The 23,702-nt window shown below is 37.8% G+C and overlaps 1 protein-coding gene across 7 annotated transcripts in view; it reads left to right on the top strand.

The window, feature by feature from the left end:
• OPHN1 (oligophrenin 1) overlaps positions 1–23,702 on the top strand; it is a 587,085-nt gene that overhangs the window by 235,311 nt on the left and 328,072 nt on the right. For all 7 annotated transcript variants that reach the window (XM_077888989.1, XM_077888994.1, XM_077888992.1 and 4 more), the window contains 2 exons: positions 10,493–10,554; positions 15,675–15,746. In XM_077888989.1, the coding sequence (XP_077745115.1) occupies positions 10,493–10,554; positions 15,675–15,746 (134 nt within the window). The remainder of the gene's footprint in view (positions 1–10,492; positions 10,555–15,674; positions 15,747–23,702) is intronic.

Raw genomic sequence — 23,702 nt, forward strand, 5'->3', positions numbered from 1 at the left:
CATCATGAAAATATGAATCAAAAGTATAATGATATGTCACCTCACACCTGTCAGAATGGCTAAATTAGAAAACACTAAAAGTAAGTGTTTATGAAGGTGTGCAGAAAAAAAGAATCCTCTTGTATTGTTGGTTTGGAATGTAGATTGGTACAGCCACTGTACAAAACAATATGGAGGTTCCTCAAAAAATAAAAAATAGAGCTATCCTACAATCTGATAATCGTACTACTGAGTATATACCCCCAAAATACAAAATAAAAAAAAAAAACACTAATTCAAAAGGATATATGAACCCCTATGTTTATAGCAGCATTATTTATCATAGCCAAATTATGAAAGCAGCCATGTGGCCATTGATAGATGAATGGATAAATAAGATATGGCATGTGTGTGTGTTGATATATTATATATGAAATAATTGCATTACATATAAATATATATATTATATGGTATATTATTCAGTCATAAAAAGAAAAAATCTTGCTAATTGCATTAATATAGGTAGAGCTAGAGAGTATATTGCTAAGTGAAATAAATCAGAGAAAGACAAATACCATATGATCTCACTCATGTGTGGAATCTAAGACAGAAAACAAATAAGCAAAGGAAAAAAAAAGAGACAGAGAGAGACAAACCAAGGAACAAACTCTTGGTTATAGAGAACAAACTGATGGTTACTTGAGAGGAGGAGTGTGGAGAGATTGGTGAAATAAGGCTTGGGGATTAAAGAATACACTTATCATAATGAATATAAGCCAGAAGGAAATAAAATTATTTAAAAAAAAGTTGGGGTAAAGAGATTAGTTTCAAAATAACTGCACTACAGGACCTTAATGCTGGACTTCGGTCATCAAAACTAAATAAAGGCCAGACATCATCTCATTGTTATAGTTCTGTCATAAGTCAGGGCTATGTAAGTAACTTACTCAATAAAATGTATTTTGGAAAGTTTGGAAATTTTTACGAATCAAATTTTACATTTTAAATATGCTAGGAAAGTTCAATAATAAAAGGTATCATGAAATGAATCTTTCATAATGCTAAATCAAACAAAACAAAAACTATTTGTATTATGATTAAACACCAATAAAAATAATAAAGAAACACATTTGGCAGAATTCAACATCTGTTTATGATAAAAACTCTCAATAAATTAAGTATAGAAGGAATGTACCTCAACATAATTAAGGCAATATGTGACAGCACACAGCTAAGATAATACTCAGTGGTGAAAGTTACAAAGCTTTCCTTCTAAAATCAAAAAGAAAACGAATGTACCCTCTTGCTATTGCTATTCAGCATTGTACTGGAAGTCCTAGCCAGATAAATTAGGTAAGAAAAAGAAATAAAAGGCATCAGAATTACAAAGAAGGGAATAGAATTATCTCCATTTTATATGGAGAAAATCCTAAAGACTTCACCAAAAAGGGGCGGGGCAAGATGGCGGAGGAGTAGGGTCCCCAAGTCACCTGTCCCCACCAAATTACCTAGATAACCTTCAAATCATCCTGAAAATCTACGAATTCACCCTGAGATTTAAAGAGAGAACAGCTGGAATGCTACAGTGAGAAGAGTTCGCGCTTCTGTCAAGGTAGGAAGACGGGAAAAAAAAAAAGTAAAGAATCCAGTGGGAGAGTGACCCCCGAGAGGAGCCGGCTAAGGGCAGCGGCAAAAGCCTCCTGGGACAGGGAAGCCCAGCCCTGGAGAAGCAGGAACTTTAAAAATCCTCACTGGATTCTTCCCAGACGAAAAGGCGTTTAGCACGGAAATGGGGCCACAGGAGGGACAGTGGATCCTCCAGTCTCCCAGAGTCACTAACAGAGGAAGTGTGCCCCAGGGGAGAGCACACCACAGACCTCAGCCGATCTCTGCAAAGGGCTGGAGTGCACGCCTGGCGCGGGCCTGAGGAGAAGCTCAGGCTGCGGCTCCTGACGGAGGGGGCTGTGCACTGCCTTTCAGCGCCATGGCCCCAGAAGCATGACTCAAGCAGCAGAGGCCCCAGATCCCAGGGTGCCGGGGGACACAGCCCAGGATCCTGTGCTCCCCCCGGGACAGGCGGAAGTGAGGAGGGCACAGGACAGCGAGGACACTACTGCAGCTCGGCACCCCCAAGCTGTGCAGATCAGTACCCCCCGGCCCCAGAGCATCCAGGCCAGTGTGGACTGGGAGATTGCAGTTGTTCCTGCGGGAGCGGACTCCAGAGGTGGAGAGCTGGCCCCCGCCACTATTGTTCCTCCTGGTGTCACCCTGTACCTGGGACAGACCGGAGCCACCAGGGAACAGGGGCCTCACAGGATAAACAGCTCCCACTGAGTCGTGCACCTGGAAGGGGGTGGGGCAGCTCCCCCAGGTGCACACACCTGAGAATCAGCACAGCAGATTCTCAAAAGACCAGCTGGAAGGACAGGAGAAGAGCAACTTCTTGACCAAACAGTGCTGTAAAGTTCCAGGGGAAGTCAGGGATTTACAGTATAGAGAAGGTGAGGATACCCCTCCTTTTTCTTTCTTTTTTTTCCTTCCTTTTCCAGTACAACCAATTTTTAGCCACTCTGCACTGAGCAAAATGACTAGAAAGAACTCACCACAAAAGAAATAATCAGAAACAGTACTCTGTGCCACAAAGTTACACAAGTTGGATTACAATTCGATATCAGAAAGCCAATTCAGAAGCACAGTTCTAAAGCTACTGGTGGGGGATCCCCGGGTGGCAGCGGTTTAGCTCCTGCCTTCCACCCAGGGCGTGATCCTGGAGTCCCGGGATTGAGTCCCACATCAGGCTCCCTGCATGGAGCCTGCTTCTCCCTCTGCCTGTGTCTCTGCCTCTCTCTCTCTCTCTTTCTGTCTTTCATGAATAAATAAATAAAATCTTTAAAAAAATAAACCTACTGGTGACTCTGGGAAAAAGCATAAAGGACTCAAGAGACTTCATGACTGCAGAATTTAGATCTAATCACCCTAAATTAAAAATCAATTAACTGACATGCAATCCAAACTGGAGGTCTTAATGATGAGGGTTAATGAGGTAGAAGACAGAGTGAGTGACATAGAAGACAAGTTGATGACAAGGAAGGAAGCTGAGGAAAAAAGAGAAAAACAATTAAAAGACCATGAGGAAAGCTTAAGGGAAAGAAATGACAGCCTCAGAGGGAAAAAAAACTACATTTAATTGGGGTTCCAGCGGGTGTTGAGAGGGACAGACGACCAGAAAGCAGATTTGAACAAATCATGGCTGAGAACTTCCCTAATTTGAGGAGGGAAACAGGCATTCAGATCGAGGATAGAGGCCCCCCCCTAAAATCAATAAAAACCATTCAACACCTCGATATTTAATAGAGAAACTTGAAAATTCCAAAGCTAAATAGAAAAACCTTAAAGCTGGGAGACAAGAGATCTCTAACTTATATGGGCAGAAATATTAGATTAAAAGCAGACCTCTCCACAGAGACCTGGCAGGCCAGAAAGGGCTGGCAGGGTATATTCAGGTCCTAAATGAGAAGAACCCGCAGCCAAGAATACTTTACCAGCAAGGCTCTCATTCAGAATAGGAGGAGAGATAAAGAGCTTCCAAGATAGGCAGAAACTGAAAGACCATGTGACCACCAAACCAGCTCTGCAAGAAATATTAAGGGAGACTCTGTGAAAGAGAGAAGGTCCAAGGAAGTAATGCACACAAAAAAGGGACTGAATAGGTATTGTGATGACACTAAATTCATATCTTTCAAGTAACTCTGAACGTGAATGGGCTTAATGATCCTTAGACCTAAGGACACCTACTGCCTGAAAATTAAAGGTTAGAAAACCATTTCCCATTCAAATGGTCCTCAAATAAAAGCAGGGGTAGCCATCCTCATGTCAGATAAATTAAAGGCTAACCCAAAGACTGTAGTAGGAGATGAAGAGGGACACTATATAATACTTAATGGATCTATCCAACAAGAGGACCTAACAATCATGAATATTTATGCCCCGAATGTGGGAGCTGCCAAGTACATCAATCAATTAATAACCAAAGTTAAGACATTCTTATATAATAATACACTTATACTGGGAGACTTCAACATGGCACCTTCTGCAAATGACAGATATTCTAAGCACAACATGTCCAAAGAAACAAGAGCTTTAAATGACACACTGGACCAGATGGATTTCACAGATATTTACAGAACTTTACATCCAGACCCAACTGAATACACATTCTTCTCAAGTGCACATGGAACTTTCTCCAGAATAGACCACATACTGGGTCACAAATCACATCTCAACTGATACCAAAATATTGGGATTGTCCCCTGCATGTTTTCAGACCATAATGCTTTGAAACTAGAACTCAATCACAAGAAGACATTTGGAAGGAATTCAAACATGCGGAGGTTAAAGACCATCCTGCTGAAAAATGAAAGGGTCAACCAGGAAATTAGAGAAGAATTAAAAAGATTCATGGAAACTAATAAAAATGAAAATACAACTGTTCAAAATGTTTGGGATAGAGCAAAGGGAGTCCTGAGAGGAAAATACATCACAATACAAGCCTTCCTCAAAAAATTGGAAAAAAAACTCAAATACACAAGCTAACCTTGAATCTAAAGGAACTTGAGAAAGAACTGCAAATAAAACCTACACCAAGTAGAAAAGAGATAATAAAGATTCGAGCAGAACTCAATTAACTAGAGATCAGAATAACTGTTGAACAGATCAACAAAACCAGTAGTGGGTTCTTTGAACGAATTAATAAGATAGATAAACCATTAGACAGTCTTATTAAAAACAAAAGAAAAAAAGAGTCAAATTAATAAAATCATGAATGAAAAAGGAGAGATCACAACCAATCCCAAGGAAATACGAACGATTTAAAAAACATTATGAGCAGCTATACGCCAATAAATTAGGCAATCTAGAAGATATGGACGTATTTCTGGAAAACCACAAACACCAAAACTAAAACAGGAAGAAATAGAAACCCTGAACAGGCCAATAACCAGGGAAGAAATTGAAGGAGTCATCAAAAACCTCCCATGACACAGATGTCCAGGACCAAATGGCTTCCCAGAGGAATTCTACCAAACTTTAAAGAAGAAACAATGCCTATTCTACTAAAGCTGTTCCAAAACATAGAAAGCGATGGAATACTTCCAAACTCATTTGATGAGGCCAGCATCACCATAATTCCAAAACCAAAGAATCCACCAAAAGGACAATTATAGACCAAAATCCATGTGGAACACATATGCAGAAACTATCAACAAGATACTGGCCAATAGGATTCAACAGTACATTAAGAAGATTATTCACCATGCCCAAGTGGGATTTATCCCCAGGATGCAAGGCTGATTCAACACTGTTAAAACAATCAATGTGATAGATCATATCAACAAGAGAAAAAACAAGAACCATATGATCCTTGCATTAGATGCAGAGAAATCATTTCACAAAATACAACATCCATTCCTGATCAATACTCTTCAGAGTGTAGGGATAGAGGGAACATTCCTCAGCATCTTCAAAGCCATTTACAGTAAGCCCACAGCCAATATCATTCTCAATGGGGAAACACTGGGAGCCTTTCCCCTAAAATCAGGAACATGACAGAGATGTCCTCTCTCACCACTGCTATTCAACATAGTACTAGAAGTCCTAGCCTCAGCAATCAGGCAACAAAAAGAAATAAAAGGCATTCAGATGGGCAAAGAAGTCAAACTCTCCCTCTTTGCAGATGACATGATACTGTATTATACAGGGAAAACCCAAAAGACTCCACCCCAATATTGCTAGGACTCATACAGCAATTTGGCAGTGTGGCAGGATACAAAATCAATGCCCAGAAATCAGTGGCATTTCTCTACACTAACAATGAGACTGAAGAAAGAGCAATGAAGGAGTCAATCCCATTTACAATGGCACCCAAAAGCATAAGATACCTATGAATAAACCTCACCAAAGAGGTAAAGTATCTATACCCTAAAAACTATAGAACACTTCTGAAAGAAATTGAGGAAGACACAAAGAGATGGAAAAATATTCCATGCTCATGGATTGGAAGAATTAATAGTGTGAAAATGTCCATGTTACCCAGGGCAATTTACACATTTAATGCAATCCCTATCAAAATACCATGGACTTTCTTCAGAGAGTTGGAATGAATAATCTTAAGATTTGTGTGGAATCAGAAAAGACCCCAAATAGCCAGGGAAATATTGAAAAAGAAAACCAGAGCCGGAGGCATCACAATGCTGGATTTCAGGTTGTACTACAAAGCTGTGGTCATCAAGACAGTGTGGTACTGGCACAAAAACAGACTCATAGATCAATGGAACAGAATAGAGAACCCAGAAATGGGTCCTCAACTCTATGGTCAACTATTATTTGACAAAGCAGGAAAGAGTATCCAGTAGAAAAAGGACAGTCTCTTTAATCAATGGTGCTTGGAAAATTGGACAGCCATGTTCAGACGAATGAAACTAGACCATTCTCTTACAGCATACAACAAAGATAAACTAAAAAATGGATGAAATATCTAATTGTGAGACAAGAACCCATTAATATCATATAGGCGAACACAGGCAACATCCTTTTCATACTTGGCCACCGCAAGTTGTTGCAAGATACATGTATGAAGGCAAGGGAAACAAAAACATTGAGACTTAATCAAGATAAAAAGCTTCTGCACAGCAAAAGAAACAGTCAACGAAACTAAAAGACAGCCTTCTGAATGGGAGAAGATATTTGTAAATGACAGATGAAGGGCTAGTTTCCAAGATCTATTAAGAACTTATTAAACTCAACAGCAAAGAAGCAAACAGTCCAATCATGAAATGGGCAAAAGGCATGAACAGAAACTTCACATGGAGGACATAGAGATGGCCACCAAGCATATGAGAAAATGCTCTGCATCACTTGCCATCAGGGAAATACAAATCAAAACCACAATGATATACCACCTCACACCAGTGAGAATGGTGAGAAGTAACAAGACAGGAAACAACAAATGTTGGATAGGATGTGGAGAAAGGGGAACCCTCTTGCAATGTTGGTGAGAATGTGAACTGGTACAGCCACTCTGGAAAACCTTGTGAAGGTTAAAAAGAGTTAAAAATAGAACTGTGTGGGGGTTAAATAGAGTTAAAAATAGAACTGCCCTATGATCCAGCAATTGCACTGTTGGGGATTTACCCCAATGATAGAGATGCAGTGAAACAGCAGGACACCTGCACCCCAATGTTTATAGCAGCAATAGCCACAATAGCCAAACTGTGGAAGGAGCCTCAGTGTCCATCGAAAGATGAATGGATAAAGAAGATGTGATCTATGTATACAATGGAATATTACTCAGCCATTAGAAATGACAAATACCACTATTTGCTTCAATGTGGATGGAACTGGAGGGTATTTTGCTGCGTGAAGCAAGTCAATCGGAGAAGGACAAACAGTATATGATCTCATTCATTTTGGGAATATAAAATATAGTGATAGGGATTAAAGGAGAAAGGAGAGAAAATGAGTGAGAAATATCAGTGAGGGTGACAGGACATGAGAGACACCTAACTCTGGGAAAGAACAAGGGGTGGTGGAAAGAGAGGCTGGCAGGGGTTTGGGGAGACTGTGTGATGGACACTGAGGGGGGCACTTGACAGGATCAGCACTGGATTTTATGCTATATGTTGGCATATCGAATGCCAATAGAAAAACATACCAAAAAAAGTCTTTACCAGAAAATTTTGTAGTAAGGAGTGACATGGGTGAAGAGAACCAAAAGTTTTAAAAAACACAAAAAAAATAAATTATCTGCAAAAGAAAGAAAATGATTTCATTTCCAAGAGCATAATAACCAGAATAAGTAGGAATTGATTTAACCAAGGTGGTGAAAGATTATACTCTGAAAACTATAAGACATTGATGAAAGAAGTTGAAGATGACACAAATAAATGGAAAGACATAGGTCTCTCAAATTGGCATAAATGATAATGTTAAAATGTCCATACTACCTAAGGCAATCTACAACTTGAATGCAATCCCTATTAAAATACCACCAGCATCTTCACACACTAGAACAAATATTCCTCACACTTTTATTAAACCACAAGAGACCTTGAATTGTCAAAGCAATCTTGAGAAGCAAGAACAAAGCTAAAGGCATCATGCTCCCTGATTTCAAATAATATTACAAAGATGTAGTAATCAAAACAGTATGGTACTGGCACAAAACAGGTATATAGGTCAGTGGAACAAAATAGTGATTCCAGAAATCAACTCAAACTTATCTGGTCAATTAATCTAACATGAAGGAGGTAAGAATATACAGTAGAGAAAAGATAGTCTCTTCAGTAACTGGTTCTGGGAAAGCTAGATATTCACATATAAAATAATGTTAGTAGATTCCAATCTTATACTATTCACAAAAGTTAACCTGAAATGGATTATACTTAAATGTAAGACCTGAAACCGTAAAATTCTAGAAGAAATCTCAGAGAAAAAGCTTCTTGATAGAGCCCTGGCAATTTTTTTGATATGACAAACATAAAAATCAATAAGAAGGACTGCATCAAACTAAAATTCTTCTGCACATCCAAAGAAACAATCAGCAAAAAGGTAGGGGTGGGCAGCCCAGGTGGCTCAGCATTTTAGCACCACTTTCAGCCCAGGGTGTGATCCTGGAGACCCAGGATGGAGTCCTGCGTTGGGCTTCCTGCATGGAGCCTGCTTCTCCCTCTGCCTGTGTTGCTGCCTCTCTTTCTCTCTGTGTCTCTCATGAATAGATTAGTAAAATCTAAAACAAAACAAAACAAAACAAAACAAAACAAACAAACAAAAAAAATGGCAGGGGTCCCTGGGTTGTTCAGTCAGCTAAGTGTCTGCTGTAGACTCAGGTTATGATCCCAGAATCCTGGGATTGAGTCCTGTGTAGGGTTCCCTGCTCTGGGGAGAATCTACTTCTCCCTCTCCCTCTGCCCCTCCCCGCTGATTGTTCTCTCTCTGTCTCTCTGTGTCTGTCTCTCTCTGTCTCTCTCTCTCTCAAACGAATTAAATCTTTAAAAAATGAAAAGGCAACCTATGGAATAGGAGATAATATTTGCAATTTGTATATCTGATAAGGGGTCAATAGCCAAAACATACAAATAACTACAACAACTCAATAGCACTACAAACAAAGAACCCAAATAATTCAATTAAAATGGGCAAGAGGGCAGCCCGGGTGGCTCAGCGGTTTAGCGCCGCCTGCAGCCCAGGGCGTGATCCTGGAGACCCTGGATCGAGTCCCGCGTCAGACTCCCTGAATGAAGCCTGCTTCTCCCTCTGCCTGTGCCTCTGCCTCTCTCTCTCTCTCTGCATCTCTATGAATAAATAAATAAAATCTTTAAAAAAATAAAATGGGCAAGAGACTTGAATTGACGTTGCTCCAAAGAAGATATTAAAATAGCCAATAGGTACATGAAACTCGCTTAATATCACTAATCATAAGGGAAATGCAATTAAAACCACAGTGAGATATTCCCTCACTTAGAATGGCTTTCATCAAAAAGACAAGAGATGGTAAATGTTGGCAAAGATATGGATAAATAGGAATCTGTTGGTAGGAATGTAAATTGGTGCAGCTACTGTGGATAATAGAATGGAGGTCCCTCAAAAAATTTGGAATAGAATTACCTTATGATCCAGCAATTCCACATCTTGGTATATATCCAAAGGAAATTAAATTATTATGTTGAAGAGACATTGGCATTCCTGTGTTCAATGCAGCATTATCTACAATAGCCAAGACGTGGAAACAACTTGTTTGTATGTGTGTGTGTGTATTATATATATATATATATATATATATATATATAATACACACATACACTGGAACTATTCAGTCATAAAATAGATGGATATTCTGCCATTTGTGACAACATGAATGGATCTTTATGGTATTATGCTAAGTGAAATAAATCAAAGAGAAAAAGAAATAATGTATGATTTCATTTATATGTGGAACCTTAAAAACAAACTCATAGTAAAAGAAATCATTTTTGTCGTTGCCAGAGGTGGGGGTTGGAGTTATTGAATGAAGGTAATGAAAAGGTACAAACTTACATTCATAAGATAAATAAGAACTGAGTATGTAAAAAAAAAAAAAAAAAAAAAAAAAAAAAAAAAAAAAGAACTGAGTATGTAATGTACAATATAATGACTAATTAGCATGACTATGTGGTATATTTGAAAGTTGCCAAGAGAGTAGTTCCTGTCCTTAAACTTACATAGTGTTGTATGTCAATTATATCTCAATAAAACTGAAGGGAAAAAAATCTTTTGGATAGTGGAATTGCAAAAAAACAAACAAACAAAAGCATTCAACAGTACTGAACACATTCTCCTCTTGGCCTTAGGTTTGATGCCTTCCTCTAGTTTCCAGTCCGGTTTGGAGCACTGGTCCCTAACTTATATCACTCAGATCTCTGCCCACTTCCCTATCAAGTACTGTGGTTAATTTGGTTTATTTTTTATTCTGTCCTTCTAGCTGAATCCTTCAAGGAATTTGCCGAATTGCTCAACGAAGTAGAAAATGAGAGGATGATGATGGTAGGTAACTAATACTGGGCCTTGAATTGATATCTTGCTTGATAGTGGGGATTTTTCTGTCCTCATTCATTGTATTCATACTGTTGTTTCAGTTTCTGTCTCATGGCTGTTTAGAACAGTAAAGATATTTAGGAAATAGATCTGGTTATTCTATCTCAAGCTTTTACCCCAGGAGTTGAGCATTAGGTAGAGAGAAATTAGTGTGGAAATCACATTCCTGTTCGTATCAGCAAGAAGGGGTTTCAAAGGACATTAAACCAGGCTATTGAACATGTAGAAATAAATTATGGCCCATAGTGTTCTTAAATTATTCATTTATCTCTTTCTCTGCTTATAGAAGTAATAATATAGACTTTATGTATATTTGACATATAATTGTTTTATTTAAACCAGTATGGAGACTTTTCCTTACATTTATAGTATATTTCTTAATAGACTTATTTTTTAGAGAAGTTTTAGTTTTACAAAAACACTGAGTAGAAAGTACAGAGAGATTTCAGATAACCCCTTTTTTCTGTTTTGATTACTGTAGGTTTGTAGTAAGACTTAATATTAGGTATGAACTTTCGAATCAATTTGTCAATATCCACAAAATAAATTGCTGAGATTTTAATCAGGATTACATTGCATCTATAGAACAAGTTGGGATAAATTGACATCCTAAAAATATTGTCTTCTTATTTATGAACATGGATTATCTCTCCATTTATTTAACCGTTTAATTTCTTTCATCAGTTTTGTAGTTTCCTCACATAAATCTTGTACATATTTCATTATATATATTCCTAAGTATTTTATTTTTTTGGTGTATACTCTAGCAGCTTAAAAAATAATCTTTTTGTATAGTCCCTACACCTGCAGCACCAGTGTCACCTGGGAAATTGCTAGAAATGCAGGTCCTTAGCCCCATGCCAGACATATTTGGACATAAAGGTAGAAGCACCTAAGTTGATCAATATTTATTTTTCCTAGGAGTGTGAGGGTAATTTTGGAACTTTGTAGAGGGCAGTGAGAGGTGCACCATCCTTTTCTTGATAGGATGACTTCCTGTGAGCAGTTCAGTTTTGTTAAGCCTATTTATTCAGTAGCCAGGGTTCTTTAATCTGTCATTACTCATCCTTTTCAACAGTGTGGTACTGGCTTCTCAGAATATTGCTACCATTTCATCTAGACTCCTAGAGAAGTGGGATTGGAAGCAGGTCTTGGAGGTAGGGGAAGTATTCTTAGGTTCTCATAATGGCAATGCCACTGATTGTTGATTTCAAATAAATCATGGTATTTTGCTGTTTCTCTTTTTTCATATTTATAATGAGGAAAATAATCCTCCCCTCCCAAGGTTGTTGTAAGAACTCCAAATGATATAATTAATATGAAAGTGTTCTATAAATAACAACAACAACAAAAGACACTGAGTGTTATTATCTTTTGTTACCCCCAAGATCCTGCTTATGGAAATTTGACTTGGAAATTTTCTTAGTTTAAGAGACTTACTTCTAAGGCTATTAAGGAGAGAACATTATGGGTAGTTTCTCTGGAGTCTGGTAGATGCCCCCCCCCCCCCCCAAGCTAATCTATACTGTACTAAATGTTTTCTTCTGCCTGAAGAGTTTGTGGACTACTGCCAATGTTGATCTCAAAGGCATTCAACTCCCTTTTATTCACATACCACTAGAAAGCTCAGCTGTGTATCTCTTGAGCCCTAGTTGTTACTTGATCTCTTTTATTTACCTGATTACAAAGCTCTGAAATATTAAAGTAGGACTCATCTTTTGAGATATTGTTTTTCCCACACTTCTTGCTGGCTCTTTTCCACAGGACTGACTCATTTTCTTCTTTCGCTATGTTGTACCCTTTTGTCCCCACAACTCTTCAATCATGTATTATTGAGTGTTTGCTCCCCATTTCCCATTTAACTCTAGGAATGCTGTGAAGGTTAGGCTCAAGGAAGGCCTTTCAAAACATCCCAGGAATTCATAGCTTGACTGAACCTCTCCCTTTTCCTATAACTGTGGTAAAAGGACTTCTTACTCCAATATAGATAATCTGGGAGGTCCTAAACAGCTTTTTATCTTTTATATAAGAGGAGGCCAAAAGAAGCTTTAGGACAGGAAGGAAGTTCACAGATCTAGCTTATGATCATTGCAAATGTCTAGTCATTCTTGTAAGTGAAATTAAATTGTGGAAGGAATTATGGAGGGAATAATTGAGGGGGAACGTTCCAACTGTGATGTTCTTAGATAGTACCCTGTGGGATATTGTATTACCTCAGATCTGGCCTTGAAAAGTCTGGATAACAGACTTCCTATATGATTAAGGCTTGCCTTGCCTAGGTGCCTTTCTGACTCTGAAGCAGACCCTATTAGCAATGTGCAAGGTCTGTCTCTGAAGACTGCAAAGAATGACCTAAAGAGATCCATACTATTTCAAGCAGTATATTCTCAATGGCTTCTTTTGATAATTAGTTAACTATCAAAGATGCGTGAGCAAACCTACACTGCTGGATTGAGTACCATCTCTAATCTGCTAAATACCCTATCTAGTGTTAATTGGGATCCATGCAGTAGGAACCTGGTTAGCTAAACTCATTAATGTGTTTAGAATGTCACTTATTATGCTGGGGATTCTACACTGAGATAGCAGGTAGGAACTTTACTCTTAGAGAGCTTATGAAATGGATTCAGTGATCAGAAGGGGGAATAAAGATCATGTTTAATTAAAAGGGCTTTTTTGAGTAGTTGCTAGACTTGTAAGGAATTTAAGCATAAAACAAAATGAAGAAAGAAGAGTCAAGCTTCAGTGCGATCTTTTCTCTAGCTCTGTGTTCTGGCAGAAAGTAGTATAATAACCACTGAATATCCAAGAGAAGAAATGGCTCAGAGTATATATTTGTGTTGTAGGAGACTGGGAGCAATATTGCCAATATGATCAAGGGAAAACCATGGCCTCTAATTTCAGTGAATCATGTACTAGTTTTCTAGACAGAGACAGGGCCAAACATTCAAAAAGCAGTGGCCTTATGGACTCTGTGAGAAGTTGCTGGCACACCTGATTATATAAGAAAATCCACTTTGGAACGTAAAAGCTGGCAACTGTGCCATCCTTGGGTTGCCTGTGTATGCAAGGGCTCAGCTGAATCTCCATATAGAGGTTTGACACGCACTACTCTCCTTTGAAATGGCATGCTCACTTATTTAAAGGCAAACTCTTCAATGTGTTCCAGGTAACCTTTTTTTGTGTGTTACCTTTGTGAAAGTGGAAATAGTTTTTCTAATTATCTATTGCTGCCTAACAACCTACTCCAAAATATAGTGGCTTAAACTAAAACGATTTAATTTTATCTCATTATGTCATGGGTCAGGAATTTGGGGAGGAGTCAGCTGGATGATTCTTCTGCTTCATGTGGTAGTAGTATTCACCTGGGAGGTGAGTTGATGTGGAGAGTCCAAAGCAGCTTTGCTCACCTATCAGGCACCTCTATGGAATGGCTGGAAGGCTGGGCTCAGCTGGACTTGACCAGAATGTATATATTTAGCCTCTCTAGGTTGGTAGTCTCAGGGTAGTCCAACTTCTTATAGAGTGGCTTAGGCATCCCCAGGGGGAGTGTTCCAAGAGAACCAGGTGGAAGTTGCTGGCCTTTTATAACATAGTCTGAGAAGTCACATAGTATCATTTCTATAATATTCTATGTTCAAAGAAGTAATAAACCCACTCATATTAAAGGCAGAGGGGACAGAGACCTCACCTCTCAATGGCGGGAGTGTCAGTGAATTTATGGCCATGTTTTAAAATTTCCACAAAAGGAGAGAAGAAAAATAACTCTATACTAGAACTATGACACTAATGACATAATTTGTTTCTAGGTAGGTACACAAAGTTGATATCGCATAATTCACAGTCCATAGAACTGTAGAGTCTGTTGGGCAAGAGAGATGGGCTAGTACTTTTAATAGAATTATTGTTTTCCATCAAGGAGAATCACTGGTGTCCTTATTTTGGATACTAGGGCTTCTGATAGTTTTGGTTGGATAAGAGTTTGGTCATTTAGTTTTACTCTGGATCACGTCTGGACACAAAACAGGAGACCCAAATTGCCTGCAGGACACAGATAAAAAATATGTACTAATGCCCCAACTTGCCGTGGTAGTTTAAAAACTGATTCTTAATCTGGAGAATACAGGACTTGTCAAAACTGGCTTTCTACTCTTTTTTCTACTTTTGTTATGAAGATCTATCTTGTCTTACTGACACTTTATGTCTCATTTGACAAGGAAGGCAGTTCTTTATTTCCCTGTCTTATATCAAAATTAATGCAACAGATCCTAAAATCTAGCCCTTTAGACGTATTCTCTTAGTTCTTCCATTACTATACAGCTGATTCACACCACTGAAGAAAACAAACCCCACTTATTGCTTTGGACAGGTGTAATCTTTCAAGAGGTTTATATGAACACAAGCTTTATATATTTCTGGGCAAGGGGTCAAGTTTGCAAATAGTGTTTTTATATATCTAGAACCATAACAATGTCAATATTTTTCATTCTTGGGCAGGCTGTTTTTATCAGCTTCAGAGCAAATGTAGGTAATTTGAAGGCTTGATTCAGTGTTCTCTGTGATGCTGCAATATACTCTAAGTTCTGAAGAAAATGTTCTGGTTTTATGACACACCCTGGCAGGACTGGACACAATTTATCCTGGAATTTATCCTGATGCCATTACTGCTAACTCATTTGCCTCTCATAAAATGTTTTGCACTTGGCACAATTGGTATTTTCATTCATTTTCCATTCTTTTTTTCTTTTCCACATATACTTCAGCCCCCCTGTATCTGTTTCTGGACATAACTATAGATATTTATCAATTAGAAACTCAGATCAGACTACCAGTAAGTTACAAAGAAATGCCCCTAATGTTCCTTCTCTCATTTCCTCTCAAAACATTTGATCTTAAGAGACCAATATGGGAAAAAAAGACAGTAACAACAATGAAAAAAACAACGCAAATCAATTTACATTTTGCAGGTTGATATATTACAGGGTAATGCCTTAGTAACAAGGAAACTTGAATCTGATCCTTTCTAATCTGAAAGTTGTTTTGTGTGTTCTTTCTTTTTTTTTTCCTAGGTACACAATGCTAGTGATTTGCTGATTAAACCCCTGGAAAATTTTCGGAAGGAGCAAATAGGCTTCACCAAGGTACATTTTCTTCAACTATATATTTTTTAATAGCAGTTGAGTAGTTTGGGCTACCACTCTTCACTCTTCAGGGGTGAGGAGGATTCATATATATAAGAAAATTCATTTTAAACAGTAAGAAAATCTGCAATTGGCTCCTAGCTGTGTTTCCAACTAGCCATGCAACTGTGGATAAGTCTCTTCTCTTTTTGGAGCTTCACTTTCTCCATCTGGAAAATGAGCTTGATAATAATAGGCATTATTTAAAGGGTACTTATTATATGCTTGCCAAACACTGGGCTACTTGCTTTACATTCATTCTCTAATCACAACAATTGTGTGAGGTTCTAATATTACCTACATCTTACAATGAGGCAGCTGAGGTTTGGGAAAGATAAAAAACCTGACCAAAGTTAAATTGACAATAGTCAGGATTTAGTCTTTAGGGTTTTTTTTTAGCTTCAAGTCCCACATTCTTTCCATTAAGCCATACTATGTAGATATTTGCTGTCCAATATGGTAGCCCATAGCTGTATAAATAAAATAAAATTAACAATGCAATTCCTTATTCATACTAGTTAGATTTCAAGTGCTTGGTACCCACGTGTCATTAGTAGTTACTGTGTTGGATTGCACAGACATAGAACATTTCCATCATTGTAGAAATTTCTACTGGACAGCACTGTGCCAGATAATCTCAGATTATTTCTAGCTTGAAAACCCATGGATCTGATTTCCCATTGTCTCATAAAGAGGTATGAAAAATTGTCAGATTTATTATTTTCAGCTAGGTATATACCTATTTTGTGAATTCCAATGTGTATGAACATGTAACCTAGATGGTCTTCAAGAACTAAATGTAGCATCTTGACCAAGCATCTGAACCTAAAAAGGACTAAGAACATACCATCTGGTTATTATCTGGAATGTTGTGACAAGAATTTTGGATTAAAGATAGCAAGTTCAGAGAGGAAAGAAGAGACTAGTGGATATCGCTGCTGGATAACATCAGTCAGTTTGACTTGGGCATTATTTGAGTGACTGACATTCAGGTTAAATAACTTATCTGGATAGCACAGCAATTCTGGATTCCACTTGGTATATCTGCAATCTCGTTAACATAAGTACTTAATTGTGAAATTATATAATTGAAGGAGAGAAGAACCTTTAAAATCACAAATGTGTTATGAAAATAGTTAAGTAAGATGACAGTTGTTATGTAACAATGAATAAATATTATGAAGAATGACAGATAATGTGAAAATCATCACACTTAGTCTACTTTCACTCCTGGATGAGATTAGGAAAAAGGAATGTAAGAATATGCTGCAGTGGTTGACCTTATGTCATCTGAAGGAAAGGAAACAAATTTCTACTGTATATTCCCTATGTCCCAGGCCTGTGCTGAAGATTTTATGTATGTTGTCTTCCTTAATTCCTACAGCAAACTTATAAGGTGGGATGTGTAATACCCATTAGCTCAATGAAGAAACTGAGACACAGAAAGGTTACATTTCTATATTCCTATCAGTCTTCCTTTTTTCTGCTTCTTTACAAGTAGGGTTAACTTGCACACCTAAAAGGAGAGTGACCAACTCTTAGTGTGAGTGCTATTTTCAAGAAACTATCTAGAATTATCTTAGTAGTAAAATTTAGGATAATGGAAAGAGCAGTGAACTAAGGATGAGAAAATACAGCTTCTGGTCTACCCCTGTGTGTTTTCAAATTATTACATCTCAGTTCATGCACTTCTCAATACTTGTTCTATGAAAATGGACAGAATTCATTTAGGTATCTCTTCTTTCCAATGATGAATCTGTTAAACTTCTCAGTATAAAGGGTACTAGAGGGATGTTGTAGAGAGAAGGGTCTCTCCTAAAGTTTCCAACTACTGCAAAGTGGAGGTCAATAGAGAGGGAGTGAGCTATATGTTGGGGCTCTGACCCAGCCACACATCCAGAATACATGGACTCTCAGTGCCTTTGAAGCCTCTGCCTGGCTTGGTGATAACTTATCTGCAGGTCTTCCGATTTACATCTTTCCCTGAAGGCCTCCCCAATCATGCTGTCCCCCAGCTCCACTCTGTAGGCCCTGCACCTATCCTACCTGCTTACTGAAGGTTTATAACAGAGCTGCTGCTCCCTGTTTCCTCTGCTAGCCCCCATACAGCCTGCTTGCTCCCTAGAAGTTTCCTACTGAGGCAGCTTAATCCTGCAAGGCTTATAAGCAACCTAAAATGTTCCCATTCTCTCTGTATTCCTACTCCACTGGTTGTTAATTGCTCACCACCTGCACTCTGGAGAATTTCCTCCTGCTTACCTAGTGACTCTAGGCCACCATGCCAAACCAATTTACGCTAACTTCTCTGCTTAAATTATACCTTTTCCAATGAATTTGGAGCCCCTTCCAAATTTGCCCTTCCTTGGGTGCCTTCCCTCAGCCTCAGGGTACTGTAAAGAGTTTCCTTACGTATTATAGTTAATATTTTTAGTTTAATAAGCTTGTTGTTTAATAATTCTATATAGTGGATTTTATCTTTTGGTTGGGCCCAGACTAATAAGCCCAGCACTGCTGCTAGTTGTCTCTGTGACTTACCTGGTAGTGGTATATGCTTTACTAGGCCCTTACAAATATAGATATATGTTCTCATTTGAAGCTTGTATAGTAGAACTTACCCCATTTTTACAGATGATGACACTAAGGTTCATTGAGGTGTAGTGTCTAAAGTCATTCAACCAGGAAGTGACAGAGCTTGGATTTTAATTCATTTCTCTTGATTGTAAGTATGAGGCTAATTTCTCCTTATGAGAGATAACACTTCTCTCTGGGCCTCAGTTTTCTCATGGAAACTGAGAAAACAATGGACAAATAATTATTCTGTGTGAGATTCTAAGGGCAATTAAATGTGTACCTATTCAGTAGTAGAAACTGAGTAGTCAGAATTTACAGTGCTATAAATGTAAAATATGTGCTAGATTTTGAAGATAGTGTGAAAAAATGTAAAATATCTCATTAATATTTTATATTGATCACATGTTGAAATGGTACTGTTTCGTATATACTGGATGAAATAAAATATATTAAAACTAATTTCACCTGTTTCTTTTTCCTTTTCTTAATATGATTACTAGAAAGGTAAAAATTATAGATATGGCTTGCATTAAATTTCTATTTGGTAGCACCGAACTAGACAAAGTAATTACAGTTGAAATATTTATTTAAAAACTAGAAATTTATACTCCTGGATTTCTTTTATCCATTTTACTCATCCCCCTAACCAGCTCCCCTCTGGCAACCAATAATAGTTTGTTCTTTGTATTTAAGTCTCTCTTTTGGTTGGTTGCTTGGTTTCTTTGTTTGATCATTTGCTCTTTATTTGTTTTGTTTTTTTGTTTTCTGGGTTTTTTTTTAAAGATTTTATTTATTCATGAGAAACACACATAGAGAGGCAGAGACATAATCAGAGGGATAAGCAGGCTCCTTGCAGGGAGCCCGATGCAGAACTCAATCCCAGAACCCCGGGATCACGCCCTGAGCTGAAGGCATATGCTCAGCCAGTGAGCCACCCAGGCGTCCCTGTTTTGTTTTTTAGATTGCACATATAAGTGAAATTGTATGATATTGTCTTTAACTGACTTATTGCACTTAGCATAATACTCTCTATGTCCATCCATGGTGTCACAAATGGCAAGATCTCATTCTTTCTTATTGCTAAGTAACATGTATCATATCTTATTTACCCATTCATTTAGCAAAGAACAGTTGGGTTGCTTTCATATCTTGGTTATTATTAATAATGCTACTGTAAACATAGTGGTGCATATATCTTCTTGAATTAGTGCTTTTTCCTTTGGGTAAACACCCAGCAGTGAGATACCTGGATCATATGGTATTTCTATTTTTGATTTTTTGATGAACCTCCATACTGTTTTACACAGTGGCTATACTAGCCTGCATTCCCAGCAACAGTGCAAGAGAGTTCCCCTTTCTTTCTCTGCATCCTTGCCAACACCTGTTGTTTCTTGTCTTGCTGATTTTACCCATCTGACAAGTGTGAAGTGGTATCTCATCATTGTTTTTATTTGTATGTCTCTGATGCTAAGTGATGTTGAGCATCTTTTGATGTGACTATTGGCCATCTTTATGTCTTCTTTGGAAAAATATCTCCTCAGGTCCTCTGTCCATTTTTTAATTGGATATTTGTTTGTTGTTATTGAGTTGTACAAGTTCTGCATATATTTTGAATACTAACTCCTTATCAGATATACCCTTTGTACATATCTTCTCCCATTCAGTTGGTTGCCTTTTCATTTTGTTGATAGTTTCCTTTGCTGTGCAAAAGTTTATTTTGATATAGTCCCAATAGTTTAACTTTGCTTTTGTTTCCCTTGCCCAAGGTGACACATGGAGAAAAATGTTGCTATGGATGATGTCAAAGAGGTTACTGCCTATGTTGACTTCTAGGAGGTTTTTAGTTTCAGGCCTCATATTTAGTTCCAAGTAATTACTTTTGGTAGGGAGCTTCTACCACTTCATGAATTCTCTGGATTAAAAATCAACAGTAAGGCAGCATTTGAAGAAAGTTCATATACATATAGATATAGAATTAATTAAATTAGTTAACTTATATAAAATTATTTGAATAGCACCTGGCATGTAATACATGTTAGTATTTTCTGTTGTTGTTATCATCCTCCTCATCCCTATCCCCCTCACCATTATCATTGTTATTGGCAGCAAAATAGAAGAATAGAACACTCTCCATGAAATTGTCCAGTTCGTGATGATCTTACTCTGATTAAAAAATCACAAGAAGAGAAGTTAATGAGTGAGGCAGGAAAAGAAAGATAGGGGCAATGAATGTTTTCCACATAACTACTGGTATATGTAGAGGTTTCATGTCACTGGATCTCCAGATTTGTGTCTCTGGCTCTGCGGCATGTGGGAGATGCCTTTTTGTCATAGAAAGTCTAAGAAAAAAAGGAGGAGGCAAATAATAGAGAGTGCTGGGAACTAAGACGGGACATATTTGGAATAAACTCATATTATTGTTCAAAGAGGATTAACCTCTTGAAATGATGCTGATGATACTACCTCTTGAAATAATGTTTTATGTGAAATCTGTGGAAAGGTGATAGGGCATGCATGGAGGGAAATGATATGTAATAAATCAAATGATACTCTTCATCTGTGGCTCTTGTAATAGATTTCGAGCTATTGGTTAGGATTTTGTTGGGTAGTGCAAATTACTCTGTTTGCAAAGTCCATTTGCAGGCCAGTGAACGCTGTTGTCAGTTCAACTTGGCTGATTGAATTCTAGTGGACAGGCTTTTTCAATAATCAGAATCTCAAAACACCATTTTATAACTGAGACATTTCACAAAGACAATAGTTTCTCTATTTGATTAGCTATTCTGTGATGCCTTGGGCACTAGCTTTTGCTATACAATAGCTTCTAAATGCCTCAATGGTTGGCTTCCCAAACATGGAATCATGGGCCAGATGATTTCACAGGTATCATCTCCATCAGAGGATTTTTTTTCCCCAGGGGAAACTCTGCTGGTATGGCTCCTAACTCCCTACCTACTGGGGAGACCCCTAGATGATACACAGGTATCATCTCCATCAGAAGATTTTCTCATATTTTTTGGATCTTGTCAGAATTGCCCACAGTATTATGTTTTCAGTTCTTTTTCAAGGATGCTCTTGCCAAACTTCTGATACAGCAGTTTCTCTTGGATCTGTTTTATATAGTGAACTTTTGGGGCAATATTTTTTTTGAGAATAGGATTCTCTTGGCTAAAAAGTTTGCAAACTACCTCTTTATGCTAAAACTTGATTGGTCTCCCTTTTCCAATTAAATAGGATATGTCTTCTAATCTCAGTATGACAGTTAGGATACTTAATTAGATGGATGTGTTTTCTTCAAATTTTAGTGTGTAATTTCCAATGTAATCAAACTAATCCCATTTTACAACCCTTAAATTTTGAGAAAAAAGTATTTTTTTCCACTGTGAAAATTGAACTTACATACAACACACACACATGCACAATAATTTAAAATAAAATAATATAATAAGATCTATTAAAAACTCAATAGTCTTCATTCTTTCCCTACTCCTCAAAGTTATACAATTTTAACCATTTGTATTCTTTTGGTGGTTATTTTCATATTGTAAAAATATATGCTTTTGGGCTGCCTGGGTGGCTTAGTTATTCAATCATCTGCCTTCAGCTGGGGTCATGATCCCAGAACTCTAGGTCAGGCTCCCTGGTCGGTGGGAAGCCTGCTTCTTCAGCTCCTTCCCATTCGTACTCTCTCTTTCTCATAAATAAATAAATACATACATACATACATACATACCTTCAAAATATGCTTATATTGCTATTGCATTATCTACTTGAGAAATTATGTTTTGTCTCACTATAAATAGAGTAGATCATTGCTCACACCTCTCTCTTTCCCTCTTCTTCTGTTGCTGGGCAGACTGGGGAGATCCCCAGACCCTAAGGCCTCCTCCCAACCCATCTATCTCTGTGTTGTTGCCAGAGGCTCTTAGTTTTATCACAAGAAAGAATTCAAGAATGGACCAGACACTGTGGTTTAGTGGTACAAGTGGAAAAGTTATTAAGTTGATAGTATACTCTTGATATCTGAGAGCTGGTGAGCTTGAGTAAGAACTGCACCTAGCATTTGGGTCTTTATCTTTTATTGACAGTTATTAACTAAGGTGTAGAATATTTATTATTTGTGGGGAGGATTTCTTTGGGAGCAGGATTTCAGGCCTTTTCTCCCTTACTTCTTCAGTGTCTCTGGCCTTCTTTGTCTAGGCCCTGTCTGCTTTGATCTGGCTTCCTGTGAGTTTGTTTTTGGAGTACTGCCGAGACAGGTCTATAACATTCCTGTTAATGAGCCATGGCTTCCACTTTACAGGCCTCCAGACATCCTGTTAAAGCCTGTCTATTCTAACACTTCTAATTTTTGATAACTATAACATCCTTTTAATTCTTCTGTTGCTTACCTCTGTTACTTTAAATAATATACTTAACCCCTATTTCTTACTCCCTCATCTTTTGACTGTGGTTTTGTAAGATGGAGATATTAACACTTCTGTCTTCCTTTACTACTTTTAAACTCTCAACTCCTGTTGGTAACATTATAATTCTAGTCTGGAACCTTAATTAAATCTTGTTGCTGGTTATTATTAAGCTCATTTTATAGTGGCAAATGCAAGTGAGAAATCCAGGATTTGAACTCAAGTTTCTTGGCTCTGAGTCTATGAATTTTCACATTTCTTATATTAAGAAATTAATAAAGTATTAATTTCTGGTGGCTAGGATAGATTGAGGATGATCTTCTTTATCTCTTTCTCCTAACTTCTTATCTACTAGGTTTAGAGGTTTTTTTAGTCTACCTACTCTAGAATCCTGTTTGGTTAATTCCTTCTATTCCTCTCACCTCTCAAAAGTCCCTGCACATGCAAATTTTGTGAGTATTTTCCCATGTCTGTATTTTAGCTATCAATTGACTAGCAGAACCCTTCCTACCACTATTCCCCTTCTCACCACCATTCAACTTCCCCCCAATCCCCTGCACCAAGTTCAAGGAAGGATGAATAAAACTCAGTCCAGTTCTGTTCATAATGGGTCTTTCATACTGCATTGTAGAATGCTGGGCTGTCCATTGGAGATGGCAGAATAAAGACTTAGTCATCCCCCATAGACACATGACAGAGAAAGTATTTGTACCCTTTGATTCATATTTTTTGGGTCTTGTCAGAATTGCCCACAGTATTATGTTTTCAGTTCTTTTTCAAGGATGCTCTTGCCAAAGAACAGTCACTGAATTGAGCCTTTGTGTATTCTCTGGTGAGAATAAGGGCCAAATTGCCTAAGACATCTGAATCTGCATTTAACCCACTTTTTGGAGACTTGGAGCTTGTGTACAGCTATGATATAGTGTGTTCTCACCCAACA

Source organism: Canis aureus, chromosome X (genome assembly GCF_053574225.1).
Source record: "Canis aureus isolate CA01 chromosome X, VMU_Caureus_v.1.0, whole genome shotgun sequence".
Taxonomy (NCBI): domain Eukaryota; kingdom Metazoa; phylum Chordata; class Mammalia; order Carnivora; family Canidae; genus Canis; species Canis aureus.